Consider the following 12500-nt stretch of genomic DNA (forward strand, 5'->3'; position numbering starts at 1 on the left):
CGTACTGGGCAAGAGCAGCAGGTCGGGTCGTCTTACTCCCATTCCGCGCAAGAGTGCCGAGGCGGACTTCAGAAAGCCCACCCAACAGTGTGCGTTACGCCGTTTCTACCCGCGGGCGCGGCCAAGCCAACCGTCCAAGGTTGCAGCCGGCGTCCACTGGGCGCAACAAATTTGGCACGGGGCGCCCTTCGAAATTCGGGCAATCCCCGGCATGTTCGGGTATAGCCGTCCCCGCGTCCAAGCGGGGCCAGCGGCGGAAAGCGTCGGGCGCAGCGAGCTGCTTCACCCACACGGGGTAGAAACAATGGCGCTCGTCACCCTCGAACAATCCGGTAATGATCCTTCCGCAGGTTCACCTACGGAAACCTTGTTACGACTTTTACTTCCTCTAAATGATCAAGTTTGGTCATCTTTCCAACAGACCGGCGCAACCGAAAGGCCGCGCCGGACATCGGTCCGAAGACCTCACTAAATCATTCAATCGGTAGTAGCGACGGGCGGTGTGTACAAAGGGCAGGGACGTAATCAACGCGAGCTTATGACTCGCGCTTACTGGGAATTCCTCGTTCAAGGGGAACAATTGCAAGCCCCTATCCCAATCACGAAAGAAGTTCCACGGGTTACCCAGTCTTTTCAGACAGGGATAAAGACACGCTGCTTCCTTCAGTGTAGCGCGCGTGCGGCCCCGGACATCTAAGGGCATCACAGACCTGTTATTGCTCTGTTTCGTGCGGCTAGGAGCCGCTTGTCCCTCTAAGAAGGTTGTAAGGTGCTGGGAACCCCGCACCTATTTAATAGGCTAGAGTCTCGTTCGTTATCGGAATTAACCAGACAAATCGCTCCACCAACTAAGAACGGCCATGCACCACCATCCACCGAATCAAGAAAGAGCTCTCAATCTGTCAATCCTCCCAGTGTCCGGGCCGGGTAAGTTTTCCCGTGTTGAGTCAAATTAAGCCGCAGGCTCCACTCCTGGTGGTGCCCTTCCGTCAATTCCTTTAAGTTTCAGCTTTGCAACCATACTTCCCCCGGAACCCAAACACTTTGGTTTCCCGGAAGCTGCCCGCCGAGTCATTTGAGTAACTCAGGCGGATCGCTGGTTGGCATCGTTTATGGTCAGAACTAGGGCGGTATCTGATCGCCTTCGAACCTCTGACTTTCGTTCTTGATCAAAGAAAACATTCTTGGCAAATGCTTTCGCAGTAGTTCGTCTTGCGACGGTCCAAGAATTTCACCTCTAGCGCCGCAATACGAATGCCCCCGTCTGTCCCTCTTAATCATTACCTCGTATTCCAAAAACCAACAGAACAGAAACGAGGTCTTGTTCTATTATTCCATGCAAGTTTATTCAGGCGACTCGCCTGCGTTGAGCACTCTAATTTTTTCAAAGTAAAAGCACCGGCCTTCTCGAGGCACACAATGAAGTGCACCAAGAAAGGACCGGCATGATGTTCAGTCCGAGCCGTCGCATCGGGTAGATGCACTACTCGTCTGGAACTGAGATCCAACTACGAGCTTTTTAACCGCAGCAGCTTTAGTATACGCTATTGGAGCTGGAATTACCGCGGCTGCTGGCACCAGACTTGCCCTCCAATTGATCCTCGTTAAAGGATTTAGAGTGTACTCATTTCAATTACGGGGCCTCAAAAGAGTCCCGTATTGTTATTTTTCGTCACTACCTCCCCGTGCCGGGAGTGGGTAATTTGCGCGCCTGCTGCCTTCCTTGGATGTGGTAGCCGTTTCTCAGGCTCCCTCTCCGGAATCGAACCCTGATTCTCCGTTACCCGTAACAACCATGGTAAGCAAGTAACCTACCATCGAAAGTTGATAAGGCAGACACTTGAAAGAAACGTCGCCGGCTCGTGGCCATGCGATCAGCACAAAGTTATCCAGAGTCACCACACAATACGGGCCGAAACCCGATCGATCTTGGTCTAATAAAAGCACCCGTCGCCCAAAGGGCTTCAGGCTCACTGCATGTATTAGCTCTAGAATTGCCACAGTTATCCAAGTAGGAAGAAACGATCTAAGGAACCATAACTGATTTAATGAGCCATTCGCGGTTTCGCCTTATTTCGGCATGTACTTAGACATGCATGGCTTAATCTTTGAGACAAGCATATGATTACTGGCAGGATCAACCAGGTAATCGTTCAACTGCGCGTCCCGCCTGTCAAGCAGGCCGGACGCCGTTTTTGCGATGCCGAGGCCACCTTCAGGCGCCCCAGCACGCTTCGTTCTTGCAAAGAGTAGCACTTTGCACAGTCCGAGACGACGGCGTTCGAGCTCGCTACGGCGCCCTCCCCGAAGGGCCGGGTATCGCCACGCGGCAAGAAGCACGCAACATTCTCGATAGACTGGTTGTGTCGACTCGATCACGGCTTGCGGTTTCTCTTGAGCCCGCAGCACAGGTGGACCGACCGACACTTGCAACGTAGCCGAGACGGCAAAGCCGCCAGGCGACGGGTCACGCCCGCGCCTTCGGCGCTTTCGCATTTGACTCGTCCGAGGACGATGCGGAACACAACTCGATATCGTGGAGAAAGCGTCGTCCGACAACCAGCCCCTAACGCATCAAGCGGATGAGGCTGCAGACGTCAGCTGTGGGATCCACGGGAGCGATACCGGGGACACGCTTGACGGGCACGAAGCCCGCCGCATATCAAACACCCAGGTCGCTTTTGGGGGCGACTGCTCTCTGGGACCCCCATATAATAGCAGCGATAAGTTCCCAAATCTCCATGGGGCCGTACTCGTGCCACTTTCGACGAGCGTTTGGCGAAAATCGTGCCGCCTCGCAGCGCCGCGAGCGAGATGGAAAGCTTACGTCGGCAGCGCAATGCCGAAGTCGTGAAAGCGCAGCGCGTCGACCGAATGCGCGAACGGCAATCTCTCGCCTATGGACAGCGCGGTTTCCAGAACAATCGCCTTTCTGTGCCCCTACGGGGCCGCACGCTAGCGCGGCCCTTTCGCCGTTTCCGAGCACGAGTGCGACCGGCGCGGGCGGCGTGCTCGACACCCCGGCTGACGCCGTTTCGGACTTTGTCTCTTCGCGCGCTCGCGCCAACGCCGCGGCAAAACGACGACCTCTGCGCGGTTCTTTCCCGGTTCCCGGCGTGCTATAGTGCAGCCAGCCGGACGGTGGCGACGACTCAGTCGCGGCCGTGCGGTGGCTTGTACGCCAAAGTTGCGTGACGGGCGTCGAGCTCCCGCCGCGGCCCGGCTCAGGTGGTTTCGGACTTCTGTCTCTTCCGAGCGCTCGCGTCGTCGTGGGCACGATTCTCGAGTGCGGAGCGGTGCGCGGACACCACCACGAACACGCGCAAGCCGAAAACGGCACTACGGTACAACGTCGGCCAGGGCGGTACGGCCCCCTTATATGAGCAGCGATAAGTGACCAGATCTCCACGGGGCCGTACTCGTGCGACAAGGCGGCGTACTGCGCCGAGCCGAGCGCCAATATTTGGCCTTGGCACGGCCGATTTGAGCTCTCGCGATCGCCGCGGTACCGCCGCTCACCGATTCAAGGCACGCTAGCGCGGCCCCTTCGCCATTTTTCGAGTAAGAGTGCGAAAAGCGCGCGCGGCGTGCTCGTCGCCCCGGCTGACGTAGTCTCGGACTTAGTCTCGCTCACGCCGCCCCGGCTGACGTCGTCTCGGACTTAGTCGCGCTCACACCGCCCCGGCTCACGTGGTTTCGGACTTCCGTCTCTTCCGAGCGCTCGCGTCGTCGTGGGCACGATTCTCGAGTGCGGAGCGGTGCGCGGACACCACCACGAACACGCGCAAGCCGAAAATGGCACTACGGTACAACGTCGGCCAGGGCGGTACGGCCCCCTTATATGAGCAGCGATAAGTGACCAGATCTCCACGGGGCCGTACTCGTGCGACAAGGCGGCGTACTGCGCCGAGCCGAGCGCCAATATTTGGCCTTGGCACGGCCGATTTGAGCTCTCGCGATCGCCGCGGTACCGCCGCTCACCGATTCAAGGCACGCTAGCGCGGCCCCTTCGCCATTTTTCGAGTAAGAGTGCGAAAAGCGCGCGCGGCGTGCTCGTCGCCCCGGCTGACGTAGTCTCGGACTTAGTCTCGCTCACGCCGCCCCGGCTGACGTCGTCTCGGACTTAGTCGCGCTCACACCGCCCCGGCTCACGTGGTTTCGGACTTTCGTCTCTTCCGAGCGCTCGCGTCGTCGTGGGCACGATTCTCGAGTGCGGAGCGGTGCGCGGACACCACCACGAACACGCGCAAGCCGAAAACGGCACTACGGTACAACGTCGGCCAGGGCGGTACGGCCCCTTATAAGAGCAGCGATAAGTGACCAGACCTCCACGGGGCCGTACTCGTGCGACAAGGCGGCGTACTGCGCCGAGCCGAGCGCCAATATTTGGCTTTGGCACGGCCGATTTGAGCTCTCGCGATCGCCGCGGTACCGCCGCTCACCGATTCAAGGCACGCTAGCGCGGCCCCTTCGCCATTTTTCGAGTAAGAGTGGGAAAAGCGCGCGCGGCGTGCTCGACGCCCCGGCTGACGTCGTCTCGGACTTGGTCGACGCCCCGGCTGACGTAGTCTCGGACTTAGTCTCGCTCACGCCGCCCCGGCTGACGTCGTCTCGGACTTAGTCGCGCTCACACCGCCCCGGCTCACGTGGTTTCGGACTTTCGTCTCTTCCGAGCGCTCGCGTCGTCGTGGGCACGATTCTCGAGTGCGGAGCGGTGCGCGGACACCACCACGAACACGCGCAAGCCGAAAACGGCACTACGGTACAACGTCGGCCAGGGCGGTACGGCCCCTTATAAGAGCAGCGATAAGTGACCAGACCTCCACGGGGCCGTACTCGTGCGACAAGGCGGCGTACTGCGCCGAGCCGAGCGCCAATATTTGGCTTTGGCACGGCCGATTTGAGCTCTCGCGATCGCCGCGGTACCGCCGCTCACCGATTCAAGGCACGCTAGCGCGGCCCCTTCGCCATTTTTCGAGTAAGAGTGGGAAAAGCGCGCGCGGCGTGCTCGACGCCCCGGCTGACGTCGTCTCGGACTTGGTCGACGCCCCGGCTGACGTAGTCTCGGACTTAGTCTCGCTCACGCCGCCCCGGCTGACGTCGTCTCGGACTTAGTCGCGCTCACACCGCCCCGGCTCACGTGGTTTCGGACTTGCGTCTCTTCCGAGCGCTCGCGTCGTCGTGGGCACGATTCTCGAGTGCGGAGCGGTGCGCGGACACCACCACGAACACGCGCAAGCCGAAAACGGCACTACGGTACAACGTCGGCCAGGGCGGTACGGCCCCTTATAAGAGCAGCGATAAGTGACCAGACCTCCACGGGGCCGTACTCGTGCGACAAGGCGGCGTACTGCGCCGAGCCGAGCGCCAATATTTGGCCTTGGCACGGCCGATTTGAGCTCTCGCGATCGCCGCGGTACCGCCGCTCACCGATTCAAGGCACGCTAGCGCGGCCCCTTCGCCATTTTTCGAGTAAGAGTGGGAAAAGCGACCGCGGCGTGCTCGACGCCCCGGCTGACGTCGTCTCGGACTTAGTCGACGCCCCGGCTGACGTAGTCTCGGACTTGGTCTCGCTCACGCCGCCCCGGCTGACGTAGTCTCGGACTTGGTCTCGCTCACGCCGCCCCGGCTGACGTCGTCTCGGACTTAGTCGCGCTCACACCGCCCCGGCTCACGTGGCTTCGGACTTGGTCTCTTCGAGCGCTCGCAGCCAGGTCGGGGCCGACGCCGACGTCTGCGTGGGGCTTCAACGATTCCCGGCGCGACGCAATGCAACTGCGCGCAGGATGCCAGCGACTCCGCCGTGGCCGTGCGGCGGTGTACACGCAGAAGTTTCGTGAAGGGGTATCGAGCTCCCGCCGCCCCGGCGGACGTGGTTTCGGACTTTAGCGCTCGCAGCGATCTCGCGGCGATCGCTGACGTCTGCGCGGTTTCAGGTGTGCTACGATGCAGCAGTCTGCCGCACGACAATTTACGGAAGCGAGTGCATTCCGCCCCGGCGGACGCGGCAGCGGACTTTGTGCCTGCGGGAGTGCTCTTGTTGCTGTAAAATTTGAACGGGTGCAGCTGCGCGAAGCAAGTGTACACATTTTCTCTCTCTCTCTCTCTCTCTCTGCCTCTGAGGCGACTGTAATTTTAATTTAAATGCAATTGGAGGCGGGAGCAACCTGATGAGAGTAGGCGGACTTCGGCACACCTTGTAGTTTAGAAATTGTTTTCAAGCTTTGAGGACATACACAATCGCGCCATCTGCTTTCCCCGTCTCTTTGGCACTTCATAGTGTGTGCAGCATGCTCTGCATTCCAAAGAAACGCGCCTGTTTCTCCCCCTCTCTCACGTTCTTCTTGTCTTTCTTGCTGCTCTTGTGAGAAGTTGCTATGCTCTTTACTCGCTGTAAAATAGAATGCTTGCGCGAGCCAACAACTTGCGTGTCTTTCTTTTTTTTTGTTGTTGTTGTTTTTTTCTCTCTTCCCAAGACGTTTCTGCCATTATTCACTAGCTCTCGTTCTTAGTATGCAACGGAGCGTTAGCTCGCGCCATCTACCTTTCTTTCTGTATGGCGAAGGCCGTAGGTTTTCCTAGTTCCGCACACAGATGGCGCGGATGCGTTTTCGCGCCAGTTTCGAACGACCTCGCTGTACACATGTTTCTCATTTAAAAGTTTCAAAGGGGCTTGCGAAAGGGCGTGGTCCTTTTTTCTTGCGCAAGGCTGAGCTTTCCAGCTGTGCTTAAGCTATGCTAGCATGTGTGCGTATGTGTGTGTGTGTGTGTGTGTGTGTGTGTGTGTGTGTGTGTGTGTGTGCGTGCGCGCGCGCGCGTGCGTGCGCGTGCATATGTGTGCGTGTGTGTGTATACACGCACACGGTAAAGATGATGGGGTAGCGCTATTTCTTTCTTTCTTTCTTTCTTTTTTAACAACACCTGTGCTCCACATGGCGATCTTCCTGCCCTCTATGTTTCCGGTTGGAAGGAGTGCGCAGCCTTTTCTATATTTATTTATTTTTTTTTTTTCATTCTCTTTCATTCGTACATGAGGCGCGCTACCTAATTCTAGCGGTCGAATCGACACGTTGCAATCCGTCCCGGCCTGTGCCGTATGAAAACTTTCAGTGGGCCTTGCGGTAAATAAAAGGAAATGAGGGAAATGCGCGTAGTGTATTACACTTGCGCACGGGCTTGAAACGAAGGCCTCAAAGAAAGCCGCCTTGAGCGGTCGCATTCAGACGGAAGTAAGCATTCCCCTTGCGCGTGTTTTCCGCTCGCCTGTTCCGTTTTCTACGAGGTTGCCTTCGTTGGTTTTGCCTTGCGAACAAGCTTGCGCTCGGGTCTCGTTTCTACGCGACGGCGTTTCGTTAACAGTGAAAGACTGAGGCGTCGCGAGTTGATTCGCGAGATAGAGAGCATAGAGTCTCTAGACGGGCTGGGTTTTATAAGATTGCCCACGCTGTTGCTGAGGTTACCAATGTCGCCAGGGCACCCACAAGGCAGTGGTACAATGGAGTGAAGTGAAAGACATCGCTTCTCGGCCTTTTGGCTAAGATCAAAGTGTAGTATCGACCATGCGGTACTGTCCAGGTGTCAGAAGGGCTTCCTGCCGCACGATGGGGTGTTTGAACACAACTTCGTGCTGCAGGGACGCCTGGATGATGCTAGGACAGGAGGTGGGGAGCTGTGCGTGGGGTTCCTCGATTTTGCCAACGCTTTCGGCTCGGTCGCCCATCAGGCCCTCGTCGACGCTGTCCGCGGCGCCGGCGCGGGGGAGGCCTTTGCTACCATCGTTGAAGACCTCTACCGCGCCAACACCACCTGCGTCGTGGCAGCAGCTGGCATTACGGAGCCAATCACCATCGGAGCTGGGCTGAGACAGGGCTGTCCTCTGAGCGGCCTGCTTTTCAACCTGGTGGTGGACCCGGTCATCCGTGCAGTACAGGGAGGCGATAGGCAGCACAACATCCTTGCCTACGCCGATGATCTGACGCTGCTGGCCGCGGATCCCGCCACCCTGCAGAGCCGCTTGGACCGTGTAACAGCCCTGTCTGCCCGGCTCGGGCTGCGACTCAACGCCGCCAAGTGCCGGTCTCTACACCTGTCTGGTCGCCACCCCGTGGGTACACGGCCCACCTCTTTCACCGTGGGTGGCGACCCGATTCCGGCGCTTGGCGACTTCCAGGGGCACAAGTTCCTGGGCCGTCCAGTGGGGTTCAGGGTGCTACCGGACGAGACGACGGTCGACGAGGCCATCCACCTGGGCAGAAAGCTGCTCTCCTCTATGCTCGCCCCATGGCAGAGGCTGGATGCTATCAAAACATTTTTGTATCCAGCCCTCAACTTTGCCATGCGGGTGGGCCTTGCCAGCAAGGGAGAGTGGCAACGCCTGGACGAGGAGCTCCGCCCGCTCATCAAGAAGACCCTGTACGTGCCAGCCAGAGCTTCCAATGAATACTTGTACGGAAGCTCACAGGCTGGCAGTGCAGGGATCCCACTTGCGGCGGAGCTCAGCGACATCTGTCGGGTGGATGGAGCCTTCAAGCTACTGACGTCGACCGACGTGGAGGTCCGGGAGCGTGCAGCAGGAGAGCTCGAGGGCGTAGTGTCAAGGCGGCTGAGACGACCCGCGAACACCGAGGACATGGAGGCCTACCTCTCAGGCGAGACGGAGGGCGACTTTCGGCAAACGTCCACACAGGTCCAGTCTGTGTGGACGGAGGCCCGCAAAGCCTCCCGTCGCCTCTCCGTCGCCTGGGAGCTGTTGGAGCATGGAGCCCGCATCAACTGCGGGGAGGCCTCTGTGTCAGCGAGGAACCGCCACAAGCTGATCAAGACCATCCGGGCGCTCCTCTCCACCGAAAGGGACCAATCTCTGCAAGACAAACCGAACCAGGGCAAGGCGATGGTGTGTGTGGCGGCCGACCCGGCAAACTCACACTTCATGAGGTCCGGCCGCTACACCCATTTCATCGACTGGCGCTTCATTCATCGAGCCCGACTAAATCTCCTCCCCCTCAACGCCACAAGACTCTGGGCACCCGCGGCGGACAAAAGATGCAGACGCTGCGGGTATGGGGAGGAGACACTGCCGCATGTACTTTGCCATTGCATGCGGCAGAGCCGGGCCATGACGGAGCGCCATAACACCATCGTCGCCAGAATAAAAAAGGCTGCTTTGGGTCGGTTTACAGTCATTGCGGAGAACCAGGTCGTAGGCAACACATCACTCAAGCCCGACCTGGTACTGGCCCGTGGAGAGGAGGCACTCATCCTGGACGTCTGCTGCCCTTTCGAGAACAGGCTGCAGGCGTTCCAGGACGCCCGGAAGGCTAAGGAGGAGAAGTACGCCCCTGTACAGCGTCATCTCCTCCGGCGGTTCCAGCGTGTGACGGTGGACGCGGTGGTCGTCGGCTGCCTTGGCAGCTGGGATGTGGGGAACGACCGGGTGATGCGCAGGCTGTGCAGTAGGTCATACCTACGGACACTTAAACGCCTGTGCATCAGTGACACAATAAGCGCCTCTACAAAGATTTTTAGAGCCCATGTCGGCACCTCTTAATGATCTTATGTTTTTAGAGAAGCGCCATTTTTTGCACTGTTTTACACCTTTACAGTTTTAGTCTTTTATTACTAACACCACTAACTAGTTTTTTTAGCCATTTGTTTGCGTTTTTAGATTATACACCTTTTATTCGTTTTCTCCTTGGTTCTGTAACTTGTATTTTTTGATGTTCTGTAACTAGCATGAATAAAAACTCTGTTCTTATCAGCTTAATATCTGATACGGGTTCTATATGGACCCACGATATTAAACCTATTTTTGGAAGTTGGCGGAGTGCTTGAAGCCTGCTTCACCTCCGCCGCAGGTCGGCCCGGTATTGCACTACCTCCGGGATCGGCCCCCGCTCACTTAGGTGAGACTTCATTCAATCAAAATGAAGAACACAAGCTCGAAGCGAGCACTCACGTGACACGCACCATTCCCATACTATACGCAACGATGCCGGTGTTTCTGAACGATTGTCTGCTGTAATGAGCCACTTGGGGGGGGGGGGGGGGGAAGGGTGATTAGCCGTGGGTTTTGCAATCAATGTAAGTCCCACTCAAAGCCAACACTGCATTTTGGAGTTCACTATCGCTTTGATCCGTAAACGACAGCAAGCTCGCCCTGCGAAAATCCGCTGCCCTAGTGGAAGAAAGGTTCCCTATGAAACAAAAATGGAGTGCCCGATTTCCGGCAACATTTTCGCTGCAGTGGGACCGAGCGCCTCGAAAACAAACTTGTCGTATGGCCAAGTGTGGCGAAATATATTCAAGGGTTCAGAGGTGCCTCAGCTTTCCAACCTGTATGTTATGAATACCTGTTGCTACCTTTTCGTCATCATCATCCTGCTGGCTACGACCACTGCAGGGCAAAGACCTCTCCCATTATTCTCCAAGCACCCCGGTCACGTGTAAGCCCGGTCACGGTCGCCGTCTAGTGCCTGCGCCCTTCCTAATCTAATCTGCCCTCCTAAATTTCCGCCACCCCGTGCTACGCTTCCCTTCTCTTGGAATTCAGTCGGTAACCCTTAATTGATGATCTTCCCCCCACATTGCATGCCCTGCGCACGCCCATTTCTTTTTCTTGGTTTAAACTAAGGTGTCATTAGCTCGCGTTTGTTCGCTCACCCCCCGAATCTGCTCTATTCTTATCCCCCGTAGCGCTACACCCATCATTCTTCTTTCCAAAGCTCGTCGCGTCGCCCTCAGTTACCCTTCGGTAATCCTTAAGGTCCTTCGTTGCGGCACTCGCGGCATCTTTCTCATTTAAATAAGGCTATTTCGTTCAGTTTTGGGGGAAAACTCAATGAGCTAGGCGCGATTGTGTCCCCGGCGCCGCTCTCAACAAGATGGCGGCGCCCAGGCTTTTTGCCTGGTGGTTCGGCTTGACGCAGAACACGCCTGCAGGGCAGTGAAGCCGCATTGAAGGGGCAACGAGCGGCGCAGTGAAGCGCATGCTCGGGCGAAAAACGCGAACATCAGCCAAAAATACAACCAAATGGCCAAATACGAATTTCCGTTATGGGAAATTGGAGTTCAGTTGGCGCGTTGCGCTCGCCTAAGGTAAAGAACATAAATGCGAGTGCCACATCAGCCAAGTCAATGCTGAGGATCGCGTATCATTTCTTATTTATTTTTCCCCTTGCCTCCTGGCCTGCGTGGCCCTAGCGCGCATGCCCACGAAAGTAATGCAATAAGGAAAACGCGAAATCATGCGGTGACGGCTGTATCATATCCATTGTGCGTGCTTTGTTCTTTTTGGACTACAGTGGTGTGCGTTATGAGAAAGTTTCAGTGACCAGCGAACCTATATTTAGAACCACATTTACGGTTACTGCTAACAAGCTGCGGGTAGGTGTTTTTTTTTTCTTTCTTTCTTTTTTTCGCTACCAACGATGGGTTATCGCAACCGCGATCGGTTGTGCTAGACGCGTTCTTGCCAAACGTTGGCTCTATACGCGACCCGTGACGCGTGGTCGGCACATTCAAGCAGTCCATTGCAAACCGTTCCAAGAAGAAGGATGCTAGCTCCACGTTCCGCCGGGAGCGCTAGTTCGAAGATTGTACTTTTAGACCCTCGAGGAAGCACCGCCATCCCACGTTTTCTATAACGCGCTAAGACTCAGAGCGACAGCGACCACTTGTCTTTGTCAATATCTCGGACACACTTTTTTTTTTTTCTTTAATCCAGATCGTCAGACGAGCCCGCGTTCACGCGCACTCGCTCTCTCCGATAAGCAGGGTAGCTCGGTTGGGGTGTTGTAGGGCCTCGCGCATGCGCTGCTGAGTTCGTCGCTTCGCCGGCCGGTCGACGCTGGCGCGGTACTGGTAATCAACTTCGACGGGCATGGTGAAACGTCACTGTGAAACGTCACGACTAGCAATGCAATGTGTTTGCGAGCAATCGGAGAAATGAGAGAGCCCCTGTAGATTAGTGGAAACGTTCCTCCAAGTATTACGTTTGCAATTTGCGCCTACGAACATGAACTAGACAAAGGAAATGATCTGTAGCCGCCTTCACTTCATAAAATTCCCGTACGAAGAAATTTGCGTGCGCACGTGATCTCCCGCATGAAACCAGACGATAGGTTAATTTTAGCCGTTCATTTCGATTTGCCGAATGTAAACCGGAACACTTTCTCCACGCGCTCTTGAGGTTTGAATGACAATCAATGACATGCTTTTTTTATATATTTTTGTTTGTTCTATCTGGAACCAAAAGAATTCAGAACGCCATTTCAATCTTAGATTCGATTCACGCCTTGCGTTACGTCACCCCTGGCATATCTGATGAACACGCTCTGCTGTTAAGCTTCATGATCACGGCATTAAAAGTCGCCACTTCCCGAACGTTTATCGAGCCGATGATGAACCGTATGCTGGATTCTTATTGTAATGAGTTTATAGAAAGTTTTATACTTCTATGGCTAGCTTCAAGGAAAGGAAAAACATCGCTCAGCATTGTATAA

General features: G+C 56.2%; 1 protein-coding gene and 2 non-coding genes across 3 annotated transcripts; 2 read left to right on the top strand and 1 right to left on the bottom strand.

Moving 5' to 3' along the window:
- Positions 1-333: 333 nt before the first annotated feature.
- On the bottom strand, positions 334-2148 carry LOC139053123 (small subunit ribosomal RNA). The gene has a single exon (XR_011510226.1). It is a non-coding gene; the product is annotated as a small subunit ribosomal RNA (ribosomal RNA).
- A 5422-nt stretch (positions 2149-7570) lies between these two features.
- Positions 7571-9763, top strand: LOC139053119 (uncharacterized protein T26G10.4-like). The gene has a single exon (XM_070530279.1). The coding sequence runs from the start codon at positions 8270-8272 to the stop codon at positions 9545-9547; it is 1278 nt and encodes a 425-aa protein (XP_070386380.1). The 5' UTR covers positions 7571-8269; the 3' UTR covers positions 9548-9763.
- LOC139053185 (U2 spliceosomal RNA) lies at positions 9709-9897 on the top strand. The gene has a single exon (XR_011510282.1). It is a non-coding gene; the product is annotated as a U2 spliceosomal RNA (small nuclear RNA).
- Positions 9898-12500: the final 2603 nt, after the last annotated feature.

This window comes from Dermacentor albipictus, unplaced genomic scaffold, assembly GCF_038994185.2.
Source record: "Dermacentor albipictus isolate Rhodes 1998 colony unplaced genomic scaffold, USDA_Dalb.pri_finalv2 scaffold_75, whole genome shotgun sequence".
Classification (NCBI taxonomy): domain Eukaryota; kingdom Metazoa; phylum Arthropoda; class Arachnida; order Ixodida; family Ixodidae; genus Dermacentor; species Dermacentor albipictus.

Coding starts and splice junctions, on each gene's coding strand:
- LOC139053119 (XM_070530279.1), top strand. CDS start 8,270: ATGCTCGCCCCATGGCAGAGGCTGGATGCTATCAAAACATTTTTGTAT.